The 20249-nt window shown below is 39.2% G+C and overlaps 1 protein-coding gene across 1 annotated transcript in view; it reads left to right on the plus strand.

Moving 5' to 3' along the window:
* The window catches only part of ATR (ATR serine/threonine kinase), a 54287-nt gene that overhangs the window by 21822 nt on the left and 12216 nt on the right, over positions 1-20249 (plus strand). The window contains exons 14-33 of the mRNA XM_054983479.1: positions 157-327; positions 986-1180; positions 1970-2155; positions 2931-3023; positions 4777-4907; positions 5119-5262; positions 5738-5831; positions 6312-6437; positions 9053-9259; positions 9798-9911; positions 10645-10760; positions 11261-11381; positions 12476-12613; positions 13486-13693; positions 14840-15018; positions 15836-16000; positions 16795-16886; positions 17832-17923; positions 18363-18540; positions 19514-19690. Of these exons, the coding sequence (XP_054839454.1) occupies positions 157-327; positions 986-1180; positions 1970-2155; positions 2931-3023; positions 4777-4907; positions 5119-5262; positions 5738-5831; positions 6312-6437; positions 9053-9259; positions 9798-9911; positions 10645-10760; positions 11261-11381; positions 12476-12613; positions 13486-13693; positions 14840-15018; positions 15836-16000; positions 16795-16886; positions 17832-17923; positions 18363-18540; positions 19514-19690 (2927 nt within the window). The remainder of the gene's footprint in view (positions 1-156; positions 328-985; positions 1181-1969; positions 2156-2930; positions 3024-4776; positions 4908-5118; positions 5263-5737; positions 5832-6311; positions 6438-9052; positions 9260-9797; positions 9912-10644; positions 10761-11260; positions 11382-12475; positions 12614-13485; positions 13694-14839; positions 15019-15835; positions 16001-16794; positions 16887-17831; positions 17924-18362; positions 18541-19513; positions 19691-20249) is intronic.

Consider the following 20249-nt stretch of genomic DNA (forward strand, 5'->3'; position numbering starts at 1 on the left):
AAAGTTAGAGAGCTGGTTTAGAGAGCTGATTTTGGAGGGGGGGATATAGTTTTATTAAGAATTCTAATTTATTCATGACAGATATTAATAGATGTCTTTCTTAGTTAATTGATATGTTACCTGCACTTAATAACAGATGTGTTTCTCAATGCTTAGTTTTTAGTGGAATCTCTGCACTCCAGCCAGATGGCAATGCTTTCAAACACTCCCGTTCAGAGTAATGAAATGCAGAAACATGAGAGGGCGCATCAGAGGGAGGCAGCCCTGGATACATTATCTGAAATTGCCAATGTTTTTGATTTCCCAGATCTCAATCGCTTTCTCACTGTAAGTAGATACTACTATATTCCAGCTTTAAGATGAGCATTAGCCTGTGTTTTCTTGCACTATATTCTTGATTCACAGATCTTTCTTCTAAAAAGTTGGCTTTACCTACACTCTAGGATTGCTTATATTTGTTAATAAGTGCTTGTAGATTTAAGGTTTTTACATTTGATTGTCTCTGGGATGGAAAGGGGGGGGGGAGGCCTCTAGATCTAAAAACCTAAGAGCAAAGGTACGGAGGGAAGAATTAGCTTGGTCAAGATTTCCTTTGGAGGCTATGTAGCCAAATGAAAGACTTATTGAAGGTTGGTAGGACTGTTTGTCCATTGTAGTAGTTTCTCCATTTTCTTTTCATGCTGATAAATTTACCCTTGACTCATGGACACGTGCATCTGCCTTATGCTGAGTCAGACAATTGATTCATCAAGATCAGCATTGTGTAATCTGACTGGCAGCGGCTCTTCAGAGTCTCAAGCAGAGGATTTTTATATCACCGCAATGCCTGGTCCTTTTAACTGACAGGGATTGAACCTGGGACCTTTCGTGTGCAAACCAGATGCTCTTCCACTGAGCCATGGCCCAGCTTACTGTTCTGAATAGGTTTACAAGTATGAAGGAAAGAAACGGTGTTAAAGCGGTGGCTGTCTTTTTATTTTGTCAGCGGATTCTCCAAGTTCTTTTACCTGACCTTGCTGCCAAGGCCAGCCCTGCCGCCTCTGTGATCATTCGAGCAATATCAAAACAGCTAAATGTAAACCGCAGAGAGATCCTCATCAACAACTTCAAGTACATCTTCTCTCATTTAGTCTGCTTTTGTACTAAGGATGAGCTGGAGCGAGCACTGCATTATCTCAAGGTATCATTATTTTATTTTACTTCATTTATACCCTGCCTTTCTCCCCAGCAGAGACCCAGAGAGGCTTGTATCATTCTCCTTTCTTCCATTTTATCTTCCCAATGACTCTGTTAGTCTGATTGTGTGTGATTGGCCCAAGGTCACCCAGAGAAATTCCATGGCAGAGTAGGGAAACAAACCTGGGTCAACCAGATCCTAGTCCGACACTCTAGGCACTGCACCACATTGGCTGTCAATGAAGTTAGCTTTACGTGTGTTTGAACAAATAATAGTGAATATGTGGGGCGGGGGAGATACCCTTAGAACTTACTACAAGCTCTCAGCAACCTATTCAGTGAATGCAGTTTGCCTAAAATGCTCTGGGATCTTCAGTTATGTGTATTGATTCACATCAGGAAAACTCTCCATCAAATAATACCTTATGCTGTTCTTGTCTACGTAACCCAAATCCTCTGTTCCTCTTTGCCTGGCTCCCTAAAAATGATTTTGAGGTTTTATCCCAAACAGGGAGGACTGTAGCTAGTTCAGCCTTTTTTGTAGTTCATATATTTATAGCAAGCAACACGATTAGATACGAATGCGATATGTGCATTAAGATCTTTTACTGGTGGATATTGAGTTCAGGCTTCCTGGAAAGTGGCTGTATTTCCATTTGACTGATCATAATGTCACTGTCCCATTCCTAATAATGCTTCTCCCATTTTGTTTTTTTTTTGCTGTACTCTATTTTTGGGGTCTTATTTTTTGCTTTTGTCAAATCCCCCCCCCCCCCCAATGAATGTCTTACAGAATGAAACAGAAATAGAACTGGGCAGTCTATTGAGGCAGGACTATCAGGGATTGCATAATGAATTATTGCTACGTATAGGAGAACACTATCAGCAGGTCTTCAACGGCTTATCAATATTGGCTTCATTTGCATCTAATGATGACCCATATCAGGGACCCAAGGACATAACATCTCCTGAATTAATGGTAAGTAGGTGCTATTACTGTTTCTGTTATACTTCATACAAAGGAAAGGGATGGGTTGTATTTATAATATGATATTCAATAGAGATGGAGAGTAGGTGCATTTGGGGACAGCAAAATCTCAGGAACAAATCATCAGAGTAGATGAGCTTCTGGTCATATCTCGCTTACTTTTAGACTTACCATGTTGCCCGCTATGACAAGCAGTCTCTGCCACCACTGCTTTAGCTCCTGGCCTTTTTCAGTAGAGCAAAGGGAGCAAAATTGTATGTGTGGGGTGGGGGAAGATGACATTGCAAGGTGCTGTCATGGCATCCTCATGCTTCTACCTCACCACTACTTCTGGTTTACAACCCTGCTCAGTTTAGTTACGGATATGATGTCTTGTACAAGTTTCAGGTGTTTTTATATCCATATGTGAAATAATTTGATACAGATATTTACACGTTGTACATGATTTCAAATAAACCACCCTGGTTAAATGCTGAAGTGAAGTTGACCAACCAGGTTATGTTTGAAGTCATTATCTCCTTGGTGAATTTAGGACAGCTGTTCAGTTAATCTCAGGAAGTTCTTTTCTCAGAGTGACTATCCAGATAAAAGCAGCCATGTTGTCTAGTTTGTCACTGACAGTATGAAATGTAGGGAGGTATTTTTACCTCAAACTGCTGCTGTGTAGTATAGGGATAAAAGAGGGTTATATTTAAGAGGTGAACTTGAATAGCAATGTATCCTATAAAAATAAGATATAATATTCTGAAGTATTTTAATTATTTAGGCTGGTTATCTACAACCAAAACTGCTAGGCATCTTGGCTTTCTTCAACATGCAACTGTTAAGTTCCAGTATTGCCATCGAAGATAAAAAGATGGTGAGTAAACCTTATGTTTAGAAGCTAAAGAAAGCACAAGTTGGAAATCTCATTATTTCAGGCTATTTTTGTGTTCTTTGTGTGCAACAAATTAGGCTAGGAGGCTAAAAGATTGAATTAGTGACAAGGTTTGTGGTATGGTTCCTTGAGCCATTGGTGCTTGAAGATGCTATTTTCTTCTGGTTGATAAATAGTATATTTCAGTTGATATATGATGTACTTTTGAGTTGACCAATACTTTTAAGAGTTGGCTTTTGTATGTTTCCCTCACAGCTCCTGTACATCTTGTAATGAGCAGCTTCTGTCACTTTTGAAGCTAGGCCTAACTTGACAAGACACTGTGAAATCTAAGTTTTGGTCTCCTCAAAGTTATTTTTAAAGATAAATAGCCATGCATGATCTCAGTTCAGATTAAAGTAGTGGCAAGAGGTTCATAGATGGGTGTAACTGTTTCATCTCAACATGGTTTTGCCTTTTGATTCCCCTCCCTGCCAGTGGAAAGGACACCTGTTGTCAGTCCTGGAAGTGGAAATAGACAAGCAGGCAGCCTCTCTTTGCCTGCTGTGTTTTCTATATCAGGGATGTGATAACATTGTGAAGTGATTGGTTTCAGTTGGTGAAACTGCAGGAATAAAAAGGTTAAATTCTGTGACACTGAGAGATCTCTGTCTTTTGGTGCTACACCTCTGAAGATGCCAGCCACAGCTGCTGGCGAAACGTCAGGAACTACAATGCCAAGACCACGGCAATACAGCCCGGAAAACCCACAACAACCATCGTTCTCCGGCCGTGAAAGTCTTCGACAATACATCGTTAAATTCTCCCTTTATCACAAGTTCTGATCTGAATTGGAGTCCTGTGCAGCTGCTGTTTGTATTTCAAAAAGGATATGTGAAGATTTAACCGTGTTTTAGTTGACTCAGGAAGCTTTCCTCAGAAGTCTCTTAGTTCAGCATAGTGATTATGAACACTACCTGCAGGGCTTTTTTTCATCTGGAACACAGTCGAATGGAGTTCCGGAACCTCTTGAAAATGGTTACATGGCTGGTGGCCCCGCCCCCTGATCTCCAGACAGAGGGAGTTCAGATCATCCTCCGTGCCGCTGGAGCGGCACGGAGGGCGATCTAAACTCCCCTCTGCCTGGAGATCGGGGGCAGGGCCACCAGCCATGTAACCATTTTCGCCGAGGGCAATTTAAATTTTTAAAAACTCCCCCCTTGTTCCAGCTGACCCAAAGTGACGTCATTGGCCCTGGGAGCATGCGTGCACTTTGCGCGCGCACATGTGGTACCAGGGGCACCACCTCCCGCCAAGAGTTGCCCCCTGTGCTGGCAACCCACTGAGTTCCACCACCTGTTTTCCCAGAAAAAAAGCCCTGACTACCTGTAATGCTTGGAGAGCCGGGTTTGATTCCCCACTCCTCCACGAAGTCAGCTTGGAGCTCTCTCAGCCCCACCCACCTTACAGGGTGATTGTTGTGAAGATGATAATAACACACTTTGTAAACTATTCTGAGTGGGTGTTAAGTCATCCTGAAGGATGGTATATACATTGAATATTATTTTTTTTATTAGTCTGCAGAGAGCAAAAATCAGAAAAATTAGAATGTGTTCAATATTCAAAACTACAACGGATCTGTGAAGATCCATGTAGAAACCAATAATTTGATACAAACTGCAATATTTTCAGTATAAAGTAAAAGACTGTAGTTATACAACTTGATTGATTCCAAAAGGTTCTCCCTTTCTTGCAGGCTTTAAACAGCTTGATTGCTTTAATGAAACTTATGGGTCCCAAACATATAAGTGCAGTGAGAGTGAAGATGATGACTACGTTGCGGACAGGACTGAGATATAAAGATGACTTCCCAGAGTTGTGCAGCAAGTAAGAAAACCATGTGCTGAAAGAGTGATTTATTACAGTAGTCAGTGTGCCTTATTTATTTTTGCAGTCTCATAAACCCCTGTGGAGTGCAAGGTTAAAATGACTGTAAATAAATCTGAGACTGACATCTTCTGATTGATTAAAAAGGTGTGTATACTGGAAATATGTTCTTCCTATGACTTCTTTCCCCTCATTTGTTATCTTCATTTAGGGCTTGGGATTGCTTTGTACGCTCCTTGGACCAGACTCATCTTGGCTCACTTCTCAGTCATGTGATAGTAGCTCTCTTGCCCCTCATAAATGTTCAGCCGAAGGAAACGGCAGCGGTCTTCCATTTTCTTATCGTTGAGAACAGGTATTGCATTTAAAGTTTTTATAGTGGGGTTTTCCAGACGGCTTTCAGACACTCAGCCTCTTAGAATGAGCTATAGCCACAGCTGATGTATCCTCTAAAAACAAAATCTACGACAGGGTAATCCAAAATTTGGCTTAAGAAAAGCTGAGTTCGGTGGCCTGTGTATAATTTGTAGATTGAGCACCTCTGCATTATATTTGTAGATTTGATTTATTACCCAGTCACAAGAGCTGTTGTTTCCTGGGACTGGTGTGTGTCTGAACCATTGCTTTTCAAATATAAGTGCAGCAGGATGTTCTGGTTACTTTTCTTGCCCTGGTATTGGAAAAATTGGGGAGGGGAAGAGAGCATTTTCAAGGGAGAAATGTATTTTATTTACGTTGGTTCTACTGAATTTTTATATTTCTCTTGAAGTTTGTTTTTATTCCTTTCATTTTGATTTGTTTTTGCAATACTCTGTTTTATTGTTGGTCAGAGAGGCAGTACAGGACTTTCTACATGAAATATATTTTCTACCTGAACATCCTATGCTCAGAGAAATTCAAATAGTTCTTCAAGAATACAGAAAGGTATAGTTTTAACTGTATTTTATTTAATAACATAATCGCTGTTTGAAGATGGAAATGGTTGGCTGTATCCAGTGGAAATTTCAGCTAACAGATGTGTGGTGGTGATGGTTGTACAGTTTTAAAAAATAAAAGCAACAGTGAAATCATAAAGTAGAAATAATAAATTGGATGAAGTGAACTCTGGACTTGATTCTTCCTGTTCTAGTGCAAACCAGCATGGCTACCCACCTGAAACTGACTCATGAAAGTTTAAGCTGAAATAAATTTTGTTAGTCTCTAAGGTGCCACTGGACTCTCTTGCTTTATTTTACAATAAAATAAATGTATTTATATTGTTTAAAAATCTATTGCAGTGTCAATTCAGAAAATTATGGGTCTGAGAGACTTTATTCCAACACTCCCCTCCCCCCAACCTTAGTATATTGAACCAGAGGCTTATTGTATGATCACTGGAACATGTGTTGTATTTTTTTCCCTTAGGAAACTTCCAGAAGCACAGATTTGCAAGCAGCACTGCAGCTGTCCATGAAAGCCATTCAGCATGAGAATGTAGATGTTCGAATCCATGCTCTTACCAGCCTGAAGGAAACATTATATAAAAACCAAGTATGTAAAAATATGGCCCAGAGTCTGATAAGTAACAGCTGAAAATAAAGATATGCAATCAATATTCTGACTACTACAGCAGTATCTCCCACTATAGGTTCTTAAGTAATGGGTTGGATCCAGGCTAAATTTTGCCGTTGCTATCAATTCCCCCTTCCTGCTGCAGACCCTTCCATGTCATTCCTCAGTGTCTTTTATCACCCAGGAGCAGCATTTCATGGAGTAGGAGAAACCAGTGGGTAGGGGAAATCAGGAGAATTCTATTCTGCCCCTGAAAAATTGAGTCTGGATCCAACCCAATCCTTTTTTTATGGCTAACAGCAAATTAGATGAGGTGGTAATCCTCTGTAACAGTTTGATACTCCTAGCGCTACTGTGTGAGAATAAAGTGAGCCATGTGAGTGACAGGAGAATTCTGAGAGTGGAGCGAGAATCATGGAAGAAGGATGGACGTTTAAGAGAACTACAGATACATATACAAAGGAGGAGAGAATTTACTTTCTGTACTCCTAGTCCACCTTTCTCACAGAGATGCAGTGGATTACTAAGAGAAAAACACAATGGAATAAAGAAAACAGTGTAAGATAGGCAGTGGACAATTGAGCAACTGGATTACTAAAATTTTAAAACAATGCAGTTCTAATAAGATAATACATAAAATAAACAGTGCAATAGATTATCTTTATGAAAACATCCTCCTGAGCCCCTGTAGCATAGTGGTTAAATGGTCGGATTGTAAATTGGCACTCTGCATGTTCGAATTCCACTACTGTTATGGGCTTAGCGGTTGCCCTTGGGTAAGCCACTCCTCTCAGCTCCATCTTCCCAGCTGTATTGTGGAGATATAATAACACTGACATTGTTCACTGCTATGAGTGGAGCACTGATCTGTCTAGAAGAGTGGCACAATTATTTATTACTACAGCCCTGTTCTCTTTATAAAAATTCCCTCCTGAACAAGTTCTGTGTTACCCAATCTGCAGAATGATAGAAATGTGGAACCACACACTTCTGACCACCTCAGGCAGGCCATTCATTCCACAAGGTGGAGGACACCACAAAGATTGCTTGGGTTAGAGCAGGTGTTGCTGTTTAGTTAACTTTCTTGTTGATGTGATGTTAAATATGGAAATATCCACATTATGTCTGACTTTTCCACTTGATTAAAGACATTGCAATACTTGAACCTACAATAGCAAAGCTGCCTTTTTTGGTTTTAGTGTAGGGTATATAAATTGTTTATTTCTGAATTTAAAATAGCTACATTGTGTTTGTACAGCAGGGAAACCTTTGATCTTTATCAGAATAGCATTCTCGCTTTCTCACTCTTCCAGCAAGGAAGATAGAAACACTATCAGAGGCTTTAAAGTACCCATTCATTTTATTCTTACAGTTCCCTATCTTTCTTCCTTTTTCTTGTCAACATTTCTGAGAAAGGTGAGCCATACTAGATAAATTACATGATATTCAATTACCTGTCACACAGTAAGGGAGCTTGTCGTTTCAGTGTCAACTTGACAAAGGGAAGAAAGATTTTTATGTAGTGTGTTCTTTCTCTCAGCATTCTTAAAGTATCAGTTTCTTAATTCCACTTTAATGTACGTAAGTATGCTTACAGAGTGATCAGTGGACAATAAGGAGTGTTCCCACAAACACTGTAATCCTAGTTAATGTTGAGACTTGGCATACCGTTGGATTACTAAGCACTGATTTGGTATGGCTGAAAGTGAGCTACTCTAATATACAATTCTGCTTTCTATATTGAGTCTGATCATTGGCCCGTGTAACCCAGAATACTCTAGTAGTACTGGCAGCTTCTTCCAGAAAACATTCCCCGTTTGCTATTTGAGATCCTTTATTTACTTTATATATAGCCTGCTGTTCTTGCTGAAACTCAAGGCAGGTTACAAAATTTCAGAACAATACAGCAGATATATAAACATATATACAGACATGACATATAAACAGTGCAAAAACTGAATTATACCCCTTGAGAAAAATACAGTAAGATAGTATATACAATAAAAGTGAACAATCCCATTCTGAACAATCCCATTTTACTACAAGTTCAACCTTTGTAAAAATGCGCTCCTGACCAACTTCTAGACCTTCTGTGGAATGATAGAAGTGAGAGCCTTCCTGCCCTCCTCTGACAGGCTAGGGTGGGAGCCACAACATGGAATGTATGGAACCTGTGACCTTATATAAGAAAGAATGTCTCTTCTCACTCCTCCCGCTGTCATTCTATTGAGGACTTTCTGGATTATTCCTTTCCATAATATCTAGTTGAACTTTTCATGTCCTGTCATTGTGGTATTTTGCATCTTACTTGCTCTGCACTGTTTGTTTTCTTTATTGGCTGGGGACATGGAAATGTAAAACGCAATATAAGTTTTGCTAGAAGTAATGGAAAGTGGAAACTATATACATAGCATCTATTTTGGGCAGCCATACACATTTCCTGCAATGTCTGGTTTAGTCCTTAATCAGGAGTTCTGTTTAATTTCTACATTGTTTCCTTCATAATGTTGCATCGCTTGAGAGAATGAGGTAAAAATGGTAAAGTTGTGTAAGTGTGCATCTATAATTTATTTCTCCTCCCCCACGCTTCTTAGGAATCACTGATAAAATATGCAACAGACAGTGAAACAGTTGAGCCAGTTATATCTCAGCTGGTGACTGTCCTCCTGATTGGCTGCCAGGATGTCAACTCTCAAGCACGACTGCTCTGTGGGGAATGCTTAGGTGAACTGGGAGCTGTAGATCCAGGACGGTTGGATTTTTCAACAAGGGACAATCAAGGAAAAGGTCACAGGTTTGTGGTAAGGAGCAATAATGTTGAAATTTCTCTGTCATGCCATACCATATGCTTTTATCAAGGTAATCAGAAGCTCATGTCTGTTTATTTAAAAAGAAATCCACGTCCTGTCCTGTTTCCTTTAGTGGCACTCATGTATGATTCAGTTGCCTCTGTACTACATCAGGGTCATAAATGGTTACATTAATTGGCATTTTATATGTGTGTGGGACTTTCTCAGATGAGGTCCTCCTTCTTCCTATGTTTACCTTCTTCTTAGGCCTCTCATATGGGAAAGTGGGCATCTGCTCTGTTCCTTGAAAGCCTCTGTCCTGACTTCCTCTTGGACTGCTCAGTATCAGAAGGGGAACCGTCTTAGCGGCTACTTTTCCTGACTTTGACCAAAAGCATCATGGGCTCTCATTAAAAGTCATGGTGCATTTTGGGAATACCAGATCTTTCTGTTTCTTAATTCCTGCTGGGTCCAAGACTTTAATAGCAACAAAACTGTAAAGATACCAGCAAAATTTATCACCTAAGAAATATACCTTCCTTTTTTCAAGACGGGTGTAGAAGATCCATACTTTGCCTATGGCTTGCTAATGGAGTTGACAAGAGCCTTCTTGGCTTATGCTGACAATGTTCGGGCCCAAGATTCAGCTTCATATGCTATTCAGGTAACAAAATTTGTGGTATTTGTAAAATTTATCGTCTTTCTGTTTTGAAAATATACTGAAGTTATGTGTAAATAAAAACAATTCATAACTTTAAACTCAGATTTTGGGTTGTGACCCCGAAATGGGTTACAGCTCTCTTGCAGGTCGGCTGTGAGGCCAGGAGGAAAGTGAACTGGGGTGGAGGTACTAGGAACACTTAAGAGAAGAAAATAGTTGGGACTCAAGTGCCCATTCTCCTTTTGTAATCTCTGGTTGTTATCCTGCAACTCTTATTTCAGTCGCTTGTTTTTTAAGTGCAGCAGTTGTACTGATCTGTGTGCACAGAACCGAAAAATGCTGCCATGTGTAATATAAATGATGGTCTTATGGAGCCTCTAGGGCCTAGATTGAACTCTGTAGATTAAAATTCAGCCCGTGCAATCCTAAACAGAGTCACTCCAGTCTGTTTCAGTAGGCTTAGACTGAAGTAACACTGCTTAGGATTGTATTGGGCATGCAGTTTTATCTGAATACACGTTTACACAAAATGACATAATTCATCAACAAACATTTAACCATTAAAAATGAAGGATTTTTTTGTTTAACATTATAGTTGAAAAATATCTAGGTAGAAAGTTTTTAAAAATTACTGTAAAGCAAAGGATTTTTATTTAAAATGTCTTGTTTCCCAGGAGTGTTTTATGATGAATACAGAACAAACATATTCATAGCAAACTTTTTCTTTTTTTTAAAGGAGTTGCTATCTATTTATGATTGTAGAGACACTGCCACGGACTGTCCAGGTTCCAAACTCTGGAAAATGTTTCCTGATCATGTTCAGGAAATACTAGAACCTCATTTAAATACACGGTAGGCAGTACTGTATATTCACACTCTAATTTATATTCATTGCTGGGCAACTGAAAATGAAAGGAGTCCATGACAAACATAAAAGAAAATGTAAATCACTATAGAAGTCAGTGCTTATCTGTACCTCCCTTATCCTCTCAAATAAGAGGTAAAACAAGTCGTAAGACCAGAGATAAGCATATGCAGGTTTTCAGAATGACCATTAGAACTCTGATATTGGTCACTTTTTTGTATAAAGCAGTGTTAGGTATAAGTTGGAGGTCTCTGAGGAATCCTGTGAGAATAAATTATTAGGGAATTGCCTTTGTAACACAGTAGTGCTAGTCTGCAACACTTCTAGCTTACCTGTTAAGAGTTCTGAAGGGTAACATGGTAGTGCAATTGGCCTGGTTGCTAAGCTTCAAAACTAAATAAACAGGAAGCTGTTAGTGGTGCACTGTCCTTTCTCTTCTATTAAAGTACTAATGTCTATTAACCAGCTTTGGAAATTACATTTGCAGATATAAGAGTTATCAGAAGGCTGTGAACTGGTCCAAAGTGAAGAAACCGATTTATTTAAGCAAACTAGGCAGAAACTTTGCAGAATGGTCAGCGACCTGGGCTGGTTACCTTATAACAAAGGTAAGAGTAATAAGAATATACTTCAATAGATGCAATAGATACTTCAATAGCTGCAGTTAACATGTTAATTGTCCTTGTGTCTGGAGGTGATAGTGGGCTGGGAATGACTAAATTGATGCTTAGTCCACACAAGACTCGAGGTACTGTTAGCCAGGGGTTCTTTAGATCAGAATGATGGATTATCAACTGTTCTGGATGGGATAGCATTCCTCTTGGGGTAGCAATTCTGCAGCTTGTAGTGCTTTGAGGTTCGGCCTTAGCTTTAGCTAAGTTCCTAAAAGTGCTGTATCTACAGATGCATCTTTTGAAGAATTACTTTACTACAGTTATGCACGCTCTGGTTATCTCAACCCTTGATTACCCTGATGCATTTAAAGTGAGGATGCTCTTGAAGAACTCCTGGAAACTATAGTTGGTCCAAAACACAGGTGCAAGGAATTAACAAAGATATGGCATGACTCCTGTGTTAACCATGTAATCCTAAACTGAGTTGCACCATTCTAAGCCAGTTGACACCAGCAAACTTAGAATGATGGAACTCTTCTTAGGATTGCATCATAAAAAAAAACTACATTGGTTGTCATTTTGTGTTCAGAATCAATTTGAAGTGACTCATATTATCTGTGTCCATAATATCTGGAGGGCTTACTTTTCCCATATGAATCTAACCATCCATTGAGATATTCCAGGGATTCTTCTGAGATGAGGTGGGTGGTGGCTGGGATGAGGCACTCTCAGAGGTACTGCCACCTCATTCCCTGGGCATCTTCTTTGTCTGCATTGAGATGCTTCATTGTTCTGCTCTGCTCTTTAAATTGCATATATTTTTCATGGATTGTTGAGATCCCTCTTGCTGATTTTTAAGACAGAAATCCCTGGTATGTATTTTTGGTGTTTAAGACTGACATTGCTGCTGTGTATTTTTAGTTTTTCAGCTGCTGTTGTTGTCTTTGAATTAAATTAATATTTTTTAATATTTGTAAGGAGCTTTGAATGCTAAGAAAAGCAGGGTACACCTATTTTAAATGAAATAAATATAACCTTTCACCAACTATGTGAGCAATGTAACTTTTGCAATACTGTTTTTCTTTCAGGTGCGACACGATCTTGCCAGTCAAGTTTTCAACTGCTGCAGCATTATGATGAAGAATGACTTCAAAGTGACAATTTATCTTCTTCCTCATATTCTTGTTTATGTTCTTTTGGGATGCAGTCAGGAGGATCAGCAAGAAGTGAGAGCCCCATTGCGTATATATTTATACAAAATACTCAAAACTTATCCCCATGAAAGTCAGTCGATATTGCTTCAGAATACGTGAATTGCTTCCTTCAGTTAAAGCTTCAGTTTTCCATACAATCCTTCTATGATTTTTGCTGTGGTTGGGCGGGGGGGCACTAGCTAAGGGTATGCTTGCCTGCAAAACCAAAACTCATGAGTTTCAGAAGTCATTGTGAAATGTAGGAAATGCACCTTTTGTGCTGAGCTTTTTGCTGCCCTCTATAGCCTGTATGCTTTCTTGCTTTAAATGTTTGCGTGGTACATGTAAGCACTAGCATCTTTTGCATAAACACTTAGTGAATTAGTCAGCAATCTGTTTGCAGGTGTCTTTTTGAGAGAGAAGGTGGGATTGTTTAATATTTTTATGTATTTCAGAAATTATACATTACTTTTTGACTAATAGTGGCTAGAAACTATCACTGTATATAACAAACATGTAAAAAGTAAAAACTCACCAATATCACTATTATACTCCACACAGAACAAGAGGCAGCATATAACTAGCTTCCAAGAGCTATATCAATGGCATGTCCAAATAGGTTTTAGGGTCCTCGCAGAAGGGCCTGTTCAGTGGATCTAGTATATTTCTGATGAGAGGGCTTGTGGGAAGAGCTGCATCACTTTTTCATCCTATCAGACTAAATCTTACCATGATTCTTCTAGTCTTTGTGCATATATATTTATTCCCTCCGTGAGCAACCTTTTCCAGTAGTTTTCATGTGGTGGGTATAATGCATAAACCTGTCCTGGGCCTCTTTCTAAATTGTTTGAACTTTTAATAATTACAGTAAAAATATCTGAACATTTTAAAATAACATTATCCAGATTTATGCAGAAATTTTGGCTGTTCTGAAAAATGACGACACCGGTGTAAGGCGATGTGAAGATAGCGCTTCGGATCTGAGTCATTTAAGCACACAGACAATATTCTCCATGCTTGATCATCTAACACAGTGGACTAGATATAAATTCCAAAGGCTTAGTGCTGAAAAATCTACTAACAAATTAAATAAAGACAGTGTGGAACTGCGAGGTTGGTGATACTGTCTTGTTTCTGTTACTTAACGTATTGATTTTTTTTTTGTGGTTTTGATGGGGTATAAATTTTGGAATGGAATAGTTTTTATTTAAACTAGGCTTTAAAAAGCAACCTGATCCTAATACAAATTTGCTGCATATGGTATACTGCATTTACACCCCGCAAGAAATTGTCTCTCCTCTGGTTTGTCCTCAGAACAACCCTCTGAAGTAGGTTAGACTGAGCATGTATGATTATCCCAAGCTTCCATGGCAGGGTGTGGATTTAAACCTGAGTCTCCCACATCCTAGTCCAACACTAACCACTAGACTACTTTGGCCTTTAGCATAGTTTCTCCAATCCTGACAGCCGGAGCTGCTGAGAGATTAATTTACAGACAGTTGGTTAAATTGTTTATTAGTAAAGTGCCAGATACTGGTTATGGTCTTTAAAATTAAAGTTAATAATTGATTTTTCCTGTTTAAGATATTAATGGTGCATGCTTACTGTTTTTTAAAAAAATGCTGTGGTAGGGACAGAATTTTGAATCTCTGATAGAGATAAAATTTTGAATCCTTTTTCCATTATTGGTTTATTCAGATCTCCATTATCTCCTACATGCATCGCTTTTTAAAAAAAAATCCTCCAGAAATCATACTGTTAGCTGCCTTACTTTAGGGCAGTGTTTGTATCATTTACCTTCTCATTCACATCATATTAAAAGTAAGCTCATGTTATGCGAGTTTTTTCTGCAGCTCATTTTCCATTAGCTCCTGTTTCTACCCTTCTCCACTTCAAGTCTCTTCCTACTCACTCTTCTCTTATGTCCCTATTTCTCTGTACTTCTTTCCATGGTTTTCCTCTTAGGATATGTTTTCACTCAGCTATAACATGTTCCTCAGTTGTTAACACAATTGTTTGGTTACTTGAATTTTTTGTTGTGAATGGTTTCACTCCCTCCATAGTTAGAATGGTCACGAGCATACTATATCAGAGCAACTCGATTGATCACCAGCAGAGACTTCATTGGCACATAATTCCATAGCTGATTACATCATAGATTATTCGCAGCAATATATGAATTTAGCGTTGATGTTTTAAGCTGCTTCATCTACAATGTTGTTTTAATTGTATGCATCTAAAACTGTTTTTGTCCTATAGCGCCAAATGAAGAATATGGAGAATATCAAAGTGTTGACCGCTTTCTTGACCTCATACCACAGGAAACGCTAGCTGCTGCTTCCTTTCGCTCCAAAGCATACACAAGAGCAGTAATGCACTTTGAATCATTCATCATGGAAAAGAAGCAAAACATTCAAGAACATCTTGGATTTTTGCAGGTTTTTGTTATATTATGCATAGTTAAGTTGCTTTAGTTTGCTCAAAAGTGGCCAATTTCAGTTATCTCACTGATCTATACATTTTTAAATCTTCCTAATAATGAAAATAATTACTTTCATATGAAGGTAACTTAATAGAGGCTTAATAAATGAGTGGGAGCAGAACTACAGTTTAAGTACAGTCTATAATTTGTTTTATACAGAAAAAAGCATTTGACTTTCTTAACAACTTTGACTTTTTTAACTGCTTTATTGATACACGGAGGAGAGCTAGCAAAGACAATGGATACTTCTTCATCGTAGAGCACTGATGATTTTGTAGTGTCCTTCTGCTTCCAGTGGGAGGCAGATCCCCAGTATCTGCCGTGCTCAGTGCTCAGAAGCAGTACTTTTCTGGAGCTCTGCTCTTTTCTGCATCTGCTACTTATCCTTCAAGGGAAAAAGAACTTTTTAGATATGACAAAACTCTGACCTGGATAGCCCAGGAAAGCTTGGTCTCATCAGATCTCAGAAGCTAAGCAGGGTTGGTCATGGTTAGTAATTGGGTGGGAGACTTCCAAAAAAGAAGACCAGCGTTGCAGAGGCAGGCAATGGCAAACCACTTCTGTTTGCCTTGAAAATCCCAGCAGGGGTCACCATATAGCTATTGCTTGAAGGCCCTTTCCAACACCACCATTTGATTATTACATTGGAAAGTTCATCACAGACCTTTAAATATGAGAGAATTAAACATGGAATACATTGCTCTTAGCATACATGGAATTGATATTTATTTCCAATGGCTATGTCCCCCCCACCCCCCGCCGTTCCCATAAAGAAATTGTATGCTGCTATGCATGAGCCAGACGGAGTAGAAGGAGTGAGTGCAATACGGAAGGCAGAGCCATCACTCAAGGAACAGATCCTGGAACATGAAAGCATTGGCCTGCTGAGAGATGCCACAGCTTGCTATGACAGGGCAATTCAGCTGGAACCTGACCAGGTAAAATATAAACTGGATTCTTATCTATCTTTCTCCATTTATGTTTTCATTAAAATCATACATTGTGGCTAATGCATAGACACATTCCAACTTTATGCCTACATTCTGTAAAAGTAAATTTCTTATTTGTTTGCCTATCCATCTACTGCACTGGCCATTTAGATAATGGTTTTGTTATTATCAGTATTTGTATAGGGAACCCTCTAGAACTCAAAAAGTGAGTACATTAATACTGAGGTAAAGATGTTGCTGTTTGCAAATCCCCTGCTCCTGTTGTGTCATTTCCTTTGTCTTTAAGAAAACTTATTTTTAGCTGTTCTTTTGACCTAGCTAAAGATCTGTTTGATTTGATGTGTAAGGGAGGGAAGGTGAGTGGAAATTTTTAAATCCTGCTTCACTATTTTTCCTCTTCCACGTCTCACCCTTTTATCTGTAATAACTGAGGCCATTGCGTCAGGCAGAATATTATACTGGCTGCCTGCTGCCCCCAAACTTAACATGCATGTACCTGCTTCCCCTCTTGCCTTTCCCTTTTTTGTTGTTGCTTTTCTTATTGTCTGTGTTAGATTGTAAGCGCCTTGGTGATGGGAATTTCTCTGTTTTTTGCCTTTGTAACTCTGTGAGGTATCTTATATATTAGTGCCGTTAAGAGAAATAACAACTCAAGACAGAATTTTCATTGATAGATCATCAGGTGCTATTTACAGTTTTAATTGCATATTCAAAAAGGTGGTCAAAGAATAAAAACAATTATGTGACAGTATTTAGATTAGGTTTTCTTTTTATACTTCTAGATTATTCATTATCATGGTGTGGTGAAGTCCATGTTAGGCCTTGGTCAGTTGTCTACTGTAATCACTCAAGTGAATGGAGTCCTTGCTAAGAGGTAATATGACCAATACGCCCCTGGTTAAACTATTTAAATCTTTTATATATACTTGTAGGTACGGGTTAGATGAAGATGAAATGCTGGCTTCCTGAAATCACAGTTTGCACCCTGTGAATTACCCTCATACTCCCTCCTTCTCTCTTCCCTTTTTTCCTTGTTTAGCGTTGCATATGCAACTGGTTAATGCACTAACTATGGTTTGGAATGGGTCTGAAAATCCCAACTAGGAGTAAACTTTATTAACATGATTAAGTGACTGGGAGCCAATCTTACCTTTCCAGTGGACCACATTGGAGAAGTAGATGTAGAAAGAAAGAGCAAATCCCATAAAGAAACAGGCACGTAGGGGATGCCCTGACCTGGATAGCCCAGGTTAGCCAGATCTTGGAAGCTAAATAGAGTTTGCTTTGGTTAGTACTTGGATGGGAGACCACCAAAGACAATCACGGTCGCTATACAGAGGCAGCCAATGACAAACCACCTCTGTTAGTCTCCAGCATTGAAACCCCAGCAGGGGTCACCATAAATGGGCTGTGATTTGACAGCACTTTACATACATATCTAGGTGATACATCTGTTTTTTGTCAGCATGGGGTCTTGGTTGAACCATTCCCTTTCTTTCTGCAGAAATGCCCTTCAGTAAACTGTATTTTAAAAATCAGATATCCAGAGATTAACATCAGTCTTCAGCTCTGGCTGCTGAACAAAAAAAGAAGAGTGCACAATTTTCTTTACTTACAAGGTGTTTGGTTTTTCTTCAGCCTTCTTTAATTATATTTGCAACACAGAGTTTGTTTTTTTCTGTAATTTACATGCTGTCTTTTCACAATAAATATCACTCATTGTAGCTAACAAAATATAATAGTGCAGTGCAAAGTAACAGAAAATACGGAGCTTTTTGTGTTATGTATAATGAAACAATTTTGTTTTATATTTAAATAGAGCTGAATGGACACCTGAGTTAAACACCTACAGAGTGGAGGCAGCCTGGAAACTAGCACAGTGGGATTCTCTGGAAAACTACTTAGCTGCAGGTAACTGTCTAGAGCAGAGAGAATACCCAGCAGTAATGTAAATATGTAATTTCCCTTTATTTTTACACCATACGAATTGGTTGTTTTTATGCATTTTATTTAAGATGTTTGCATTTTTAAACTAGCAATTATTCCCTTCTTTCTGAAAGAAGGACCTTTTAGGTATTTTTATGAGGAATGTTTCTCCAAATCCTGAAAATAATAAAACTTTGAAGATTCATATTTGGAGAAAATCCCAAGTACCTCATCTATAAACTTGCCTAAAATGTCTTTCACCAATGAAATACCAAAGATTGAAATTACTAGGTGAATAAATGGTATAACACTTAAACATAGTCTTTTATTTAAGACAAAGTTGTTGCGGTAATTTCTAGCTCTCTGAGGTATATTGTATTACAGGGCTGCATTGAAATGAAATGTTGCTTTTTTCCATTTTCAGATCAGAATTCTAATACATGGAGTGTTAGGCTTGGACAGTTGTTGCTGTCAGCCAAAAAGAAAGATTCTGCTACTTTTTATGAAACGTTGAAAGTTGTTCAAGCAGAGCAGATAGTTCCTCTTTCAGCAGCAAGTTTTGAAAGAGGGTCATATCAGCGTGGTTATGAATACATTATCAGGTGTGTATTGCTTTCTGTTTGATATTCAGATATGCTCAAAATCCAATGCAGGTTAATGTGTTGAATACTCAGACGTATTCTTCTACCCTGCCCCCTACCCAGAAGAATCTATAGCATCCAAACCCTGTCCCATTGGGAGTACCATGATGACAGCCCCAGTGAGATGCAGGGCCCTTTCCCTTTTCCTCTGAGCCATGGAGTCATCCTGTGTAGCAGGCAGACAAGCAGGAGAGCTATTCTGGGAGCCCTCTGACAAAGCTGGTTCCCAACAGCTTGAGGCAGTTTGAAGGGGAAGGAGGTATCTGAGGATGTCATCACTGGATGTTGGAAGCCCAGCAAGAGCCAGAATTGGGAGTGGGGCACCTGTATGCCCAAAGACATGGGTGTGGCAACTATGAGGGGGAGGAGCTCGCCCTCTGGGCCATGCTGGTGAACAGCATTCTGAGGATAATCAAGTGGCAAGACAGCAAAGTTTTTAATGTATATTCTTTAATGTAAATTAAACATTTCTTTATCTTGGGATTTTCCCTTGCCCTCCTCATTGCTAACCAAAGCAAGAATTTCAGCATATGTACACATGCTTTTTTAAAAAGTCCTTGAGCAAAGTATGATGGCATAATATGGTCAATAGTGTGCATTTATTAGAGCAGGTGTCAGGTAGTAAGTACTGAATTATAACTTTTCTTTAATCATGTCCTTGCGCCATGTGTTTTCATGAAAGTTCATGATAAAGTAGGCAGGAAACCATAACGTTCCCAGTGGAATTCCTGTTTACAACTAGCCCTTCCAAGGAATTTCTAAAAGAACCAGGACAAAGAAGAATCATTAATGCTTATGGTTTGCCGAAAGGAGTTCTTGCAAGGGGATTATTGTAAGGGGATTATTTATGTGGGCAGTTATGGCAGTGAAAATGGAAAACACCTTCTAAAGTGTGTTGTGTGACCTTTTTGTTTTGTTTTGTTTTTAAACATAGGTTACACATGCTGTGTGAGCTGGAGCACAATATTGCACCAATGTTTCAGCAACCTAATAGTGACTACAGTAAAGATTCTCTGAACTGGCATGCTCGGCTAGAAATGACACAAAATTCGTACAGAGCGAAAGAACCCATCTTGGCACTTAGAAGAACTTTGCTTAGCCTCACTAAAAGGTGAGGGTACTGCCGCAAACCCACGTCCAACTCAGGCTTAGGCTGACCTTCCCCTACGCTGAGGTAAAACTTCTCCTCTTTAAGCCTATGAAGCTGTATACTGGGCTGGGAAGCCTCTGGTAACATGGTTGATGTTAAGCTTCAATTTTCCTTCTTCTCCCACCCTTAGGAAATATTAAAGACGGTTACCCAGCCAAGTCTTAGTAGGGGATAGATCAGGGGTTCACACTTCCCTTTAGCAAAAACTGGCAAACAAGGCTTGGGGAGGTTCAAAACGCAACTGAAGGTTTATTTACAGTAGGTAAAGTCAGAAGACAGGTAGGCAGGTGTTGGAACTTAAGTCACAGAAAGGTTTTTATACAGCAACTTCACTGGTGTGAGGCACAAAACACTTGGAATAACACTAGGTTGCTGGCTTCTTTCAGAGGTTGACACTGCTTCACAGATGTTACACTTTATATACTCCAATACAAACACAGCACAACTTTCCCTCCTCTCCAGACTTAAGGGTGATCCACTGAGACAAACCCTTCCTAGATACTGGGCAGGCGTTACAGTT

Source organism: Eublepharis macularius, chromosome 6 (assembly GCF_028583425.1).
Source record: "Eublepharis macularius isolate TG4126 chromosome 6, MPM_Emac_v1.0, whole genome shotgun sequence".
NCBI lineage: Eukaryota > Metazoa > Chordata > Lepidosauria > Squamata > Eublepharidae > Eublepharis > Eublepharis macularius.